Below are 6000 nucleotides of genomic sequence, written 5' to 3' on the forward strand. Positions count from 1 at the left end.
TTAATACCTGAGCTATTTCTCGCTCATCTTCAATAATCTCTCCTTTCACTTTCAGCCTCTGAATTGCACCTTTAATTTTTGTTTTACCATTAATGTATTTGTAAAAAAGTTTAGGATCACTTTCATATTTATCCACAATGTTTTTCTCATATTTAGCCTCTTCCTCTCTTCTCACCTCTGTATACATATTCCGTGCTCTGTGATACTTTTCCTTTGTCCCTTCATTCCTTCTTTTTCTCATATTTTTCCATGCTCTATCTCTCTCTTCTTTGGCTTTTCTGCATCGCTCGTTAAACCACACTTTTTTATCTCTCTCTCCTGGCTTATATAAAGGGACTGTTTTCTGAACCACTTCGTCGTATACTCTCAGTACCTCTTCCAGCATTGCCTCTGTATTCAATTCCAAGATCCTCTTGAACCACCTCCTCTCTCTAAAATATTTCTTCATATTCTCTGTCAGCCTTCTTAAAGTTGTACTTATTAATCGCAGTTTTCTGGGACTCACACTCCAATCCATATCTGAGCCACACTTCACATATTAGGACTACGTGATCTCCTCTTCCTAGTGGGCTCTCAATTGTTATATTACCTATTTCTTCTTCCTTTCTAGTAAATACTAGATCCAATCTTGATGGGTTATCATCTCTAACTCTTGTCATTTCTTTGATGTGTTGGTACAGAGCATTTTCTATTTGGTCAAATACAGGCAACCCCCGTTTAACGAAGGTTCACACAACGAAATTTCGCTACAACGAAGGTTTCATTTTACTACCATCTGCTCGTTTAATGAACACCAAACTCGCTTTAACGAAGTTTTATCCAGGTAATTTTTTTCCAAATTTGAAAGCCCCACCATATCACGCAAGCTGACAGGCTTTTGAATATACCAGGAGCTGCTGGTACTAAGGCCTGCCTCAGGAAAAATCCTGGGGCCCCTATAGAATAAAGATCAAGATCAAGATCAAGCCTCTCGTGGACAACACGCGCAACATTCACTCCCCAGTCAAAACATAACAGCGTCAGCAGCAGCCTGTCTTCCCTAGCTCAACTTACCACCAAAATGCCCTGCAATTGGCCTAGTGTTCGTAAGAAGACCAGGAAGTTTCTTACTCTCCAAATGAAGCTAGATATTATTCACAGACACGAGAGAGGCCAGAAAACTATAGCAGTGCTGGCCACTATCTTGACTCCATATTGTACTGTCTCTATTTTCAAGTCAGCAGACTCTATTAAGAAGGCTGGTAAGACCGTATCTTCCTTGCAAGCTAAAAGAACCACCTGAACTTGTGACTCTAAAATGGATAAAATGGAAAGCCTTGTGGAAATGTGGTACATAAGTTTTGTATGCAGTACAATGATGCGCACTTTGTTTACATTCCACAGGTTGCCGGTTAGTGTCTTTCCCGTTTTACTCTTCCTCCTTTCATAAAGTTAAGATCATCAACATTATAAAGTTACATACATACATACATTAGTGTACATTATAATGACTTAAATTAAACTACCTAAATGTTTAACTTCATAATTTTTACTTTCATTAAACCTTTTACTGTACTATGATGCACTCTCGCTTTGCTTACTCTTAATGGAAGTTCAAATCAGGGGTTAAACTTGTTATAATCGGTTCGCTTAACGAAGTTTCACTTAACGAAGTGTTTTTTAGGAACATAACCCCTTCGTTAAATGGGGGTTGCCTGTACTTTAGCTCCCCAACTCCCTTCCTCGCAATTTGGCTCCATACTTTCCCAGTCCACTTCTTTACAGTTAAAATCACCACAAAGTATGATGCGATTTGATCCTCTGATTAATTTTTCTAAGGTATCCAAGGTCTCTTTCCTCATTCTCTTGTGGCTTTCTCTTGTCCAAGCTCCTGTGTATGGTGCTATGTACGCCGTTATCACTGTTATTTTTTTATTTTCTTTCGTTGTAATTTCCACTGCTAACACTTCAGCTAATTCAGACTCAATCTCTATATTTTTCACCCTTAAACTATTGTGGACCAGAATACAAACTCCTCCACCAAATCTACCCACTCTGTCTTTCCTCCAAATGTTGTATCCTTCCTAGCCAAACAACTCCAAATTCATCTCTTTTTTTACTTTAGTTTCCACCATACAAAATACCATGGGATTTTTTTTCCTTAGCAAGTCTGCTATTTCTAGTCTTTTGGAGCTTATGCCATCCACATTGGTATAAATTAACCTTAGATCCACAAAGACTTCTTCCTTCACACCTCTTGTCACTACTCCTTGGGGGCCATCATCCCTCCTATGGCCCTTCCACCTCTACTGACACACCTCTCTTGAACAGTCTCACCACTTTTCCCCTCCTTATAGCAAAAAATATTTCTTAGCTTCTTCATCTGTTCTGTTTTCATTTTGACTTCTAGCCACTTTTCTCATCTCTTGAACTTTCATTCTCTCTGGTAATGACATATCTCTATTTATATAGATTTCTTTCATTCCCTCTATCCTTCTGAGCCTGCTTGCCATGGCCAACACCTCCCTTGCAGTTCTTTCAGAGCTGAATCTCACTTTCACAGGTCTTTTGTTACAACTTTTCTTATCGTGATCGTATCTACCCACTCGCCTTATATCTAATATATCTTCCATCCATCTGTCTTCAACATCCTTTATTTCATCAAATATCTTATGCACCATATTTTTGACATGATCTTGTCTCTTAACTTTACTTTCAATCACTGGTTCTTGTATTCCCGATATAATAATTGAGGAAGCCCTTTCACATTCTTCTCGTATTAGGTTGGCATTTTCCTTGATTTCTCCCTTCACCAGTCCTTTCATGTCACCCACCACTTCTTCCACCCTGGCGCTCGCTCATTTTTGTTAGCTCACATTTTGTCCTCATTTAAATCCCTGCTCAATTTTACAACCTCATTATACTTTCTTTCCACTAATTCTTCAGACTTTTTAACACTTGTCTCAATTTCTCTCATTTTGCTCCATTTTTCCTACACACTCCTCTGATTTCTTCACACTTGACTCTACAGCTTTATTATTTTCTTCCACATTATTAAGTAAGGCATTCAACACTTTATCTTGTTTGCTTTGTTCATTTTTCAACTCTTCAAACTGGCTTCTCATATTCTCTGCTTCTGTCTCAAACTGTTTGACCTTCCTCTTAAGGCCTACAACATCACCCATCAAACTTCTAATCAGACCCTTGTTTCTCCTGGAATTATCAATTAATTTTACACAAACATTCCTTAAAATTGTCTCATCCATATTCATGACATCTTGAGAGTCTTCTATGCCACTTACATCTTCTAAATCAAAACTTCTTTTCCCTCCTCTGCCAGTCTCTCAAAAGTTTGCATTATGTCACTTTTTTCACCTCTTCTGCCCAGGATCACTCTCTCAGCAACTCTGTCTCCTGTCTCCGCCATGTTTGTTTACATCCTCCTGGGAGAGCTTCATTTGAGACCATCTATATCGTCACTTTCCAGAATAAATCAGTTATTTCAACACTTCTCAACAGTTATAGCACTTCACAAATACAAAAATGCAGTAGGGACACCAAGGTTGTTGCCTCCTTCAGCAAATTTAAGGCAGAAAAGCTTGGAGCTACTTCAGCTGCTTCCAGGAATCTGCCATCTTGGGGAGAGAGAGAGAGAGAGAGAGAGAGAGAGAGAGAGAGAGAGAGAGAGAGAGAGAGAGAGAGAGAGAGAGAGAGAGAGAGAGAGAGAGAGCCCGTGGCCATTGTTCAACCTGAAGACTCACAGCATGTGCCAGTTTGATATGCAATAACCTCTCAGATATTATTGCAATCAGTATCATAGGCATACATTTATGTAACTGAAATAGTTTTCATAACACTTTAGAAGTATATGAACTTTACCCTGAAAGAGAGATGAACAACTCATCGAGCAGTCTGTTAGTTAAGGGTTAATAATACTCAAAGCAGAGATAATTTACCTTGAATCCCAGGAGTGGAGGCCTAGAACAACTTGTGACAAATTTCAGAAGTTGACGTTTTTGTGTTTCACTGAATTCTCTAAGGACTTGCCAAAAGGCTTGTATTGTTGAATTCTCAGTGCTGTAGATTCCTGGTGAAAAATTATAAAATTATAGTCTGTCAAACCATTGATAGTAATATGAATAAATTACTGTAAACAAAAAAAAAAAAGAGACTGGCTCAGAAGCAATTTGAGATCAAATGCTGGAGTACTGAGTATATGAAAACTTTCATATATGATTTTTTTTTTTTTTTTATGTAATAGGGGAAAGCCAGCCAAGGGAGGGAGGAAAAAAAATACTTTGTTACCAGCAGCCCCTTCCAGGTCTGACAGAATAAGTCAAAAGACAGGGACAAATGTCTTGAAACCTCCCTCTTAAATGAAGTCATCATAAGAAGTTTGAAATACAGAAGCAGGTAGGGAGTTCCAGAGTTTACCAGAGAAATGTGTGAAAGATTGAGAGTACCAGTCTCTTTCTCACTGCTGGATACTTCAACTTTTCTCAGCATCTAAGAACATCCTCTTAGATTCAAAGAACACCTACATGTGACACCTGTATTTATCAAGACTACAATGAAACATGCTACTGAAACTTTGGTATTGAAAGATGCTGCTGCTTGAAATGCAAGGCAGAATGAGATGAGGATTTTCAGATTGAAGTGTAATGCATCCTGTCATTCTTAATGTCAAGAACCACTTCATAACCATTATATCAAATCAAGCCTACCGCCATATCTGGTGTTATCCATCAAATCTTCAAGGTCGATAGGAACAGAAGCACCAGATATCAACATCTGAAGTTCTCGCCAATCAAACATCTGAAGCCATTCAAGAGGAACAACATCTACCACTCCTGGAACACAGAGGTGGTGATAGAGGGAGAATTTTTGGAGAAAGGTGAAATCAAGTGATAAAGTTTGAATGTGAACAGATACAATAGAGACTCAATACTCGAGCGTCTTTGCAAATTTTTCAATACTCGAACGCAGAACTTTGATTTAATACTCAAAAAAATACCTGATAGTCGAATGTCCACCACGTGGTTGTAAACAAAGGCTCCCTGGCCTCTCCCTGTCCCCCTCTGCCAGATGTGCTGCTGCGGTCATCAGAATAACATTCTTCTGCATTCTGTCCATAGTTTTTCATTTATAAACTTACATTAACACCAAAGGCTTATTAGTGGTGAAAATATCTGGTAATCAAAAGGCTGCACACATGACTAAACAAAGCTCTGGCCTCCTTCCCCACTGCCACCATTGCCCCATATTGACACCAGTATAGAGGTCCTCTTTTGGTGCGCATCTCGGTTAATGCATTTATTTCCGGCTTTATGTGCACCCTTACTTTGTTTCCATCACTCATACAATGCACAAAATTTCTGACTTTGTGTGCACTTGGTGAAAGAAACTCATTTGAGAACAAAATATATTTGTTATAGAATTATTTTTTTCTCCCAAAGACCAATAATATAAATAAAAATTTTAGATATGATATTCTAACAACAAAAATAATGCTTAAATTAAATGTCAAAATATATATATTAAGCATGACATAACAAAGAACCAACGAGACAGTTCAATGCTGTGTTTATGTTTTGGTCCAGCCATTTTGTTCTAGCCTGCGTGTGTTTCAGTTTCATGTTTCACGTTTGCTAAACATTATATTTTTTACCTTGTAGGTTGGTGATATGTAATATTTGTGATCTTTCTAGGTTTGTGAATATGGCTCCTAAAAGTACAAAAAATTATTAGAACAAATTACCTGATTTATAGGTATCGAGTTGAACTTTTTGATACTCAAACAGCCATTTGGAATTAATCAAGTTCGAGTATTGAGTCTCCCCTGTACTTGTTTTGCCAAGTACTAATGAAAGTTGTCAGAATGAATGTATAAATCACATACTGGTGCTAAATAACAAAGATAACTTGTACAGCATCTTCATGGATGGAGGAATAGGTGTTTAGATGAAAACCAATAAGAATAGGGAAACCACTTCAAAAATAGTGCCTAGCAGTAATATATGG

The 6000-nt window shown here is 37.9% G+C and overlaps 1 protein-coding gene across 6 annotated transcripts in view; it reads right to left on the reverse strand.

The window, feature by feature from the left end:
- Positions 1-6000, reverse strand: part of LOC123500191 (ubiquitin-protein ligase E3C-like) — a 58378-nt gene that overhangs the window by 10398 nt on the left and 41980 nt on the right. For 4 of the 6 annotated variants that reach the window (XM_045248958.1, XM_045248959.1, XM_045248960.1 and 1 more), the window contains 2 exons: positions 4704-4829; positions 3936-4066 (listed from right to left, as the gene is read on the reverse strand). In XM_045248958.1, coding sequence (XP_045104893.1) covers positions 3936-4066; positions 4704-4829 — 257 coding nt within the window. Of the gene's footprint in view, positions 1-3935; positions 4067-4703; positions 4830-4992; positions 5105-6000 lie in introns of those variants that run through there. The other 2 variants (XR_006673210.1, XM_045248962.1) reach the window with 2 other exon arrangements.

The sequence above is a fragment of the Portunus trituberculatus genome, chromosome 50 (assembly GCF_017591435.1).
Source record: "Portunus trituberculatus isolate SZX2019 chromosome 50, ASM1759143v1, whole genome shotgun sequence".
Taxonomy (NCBI): domain Eukaryota; kingdom Metazoa; phylum Arthropoda; class Malacostraca; order Decapoda; family Portunidae; genus Portunus; species Portunus trituberculatus.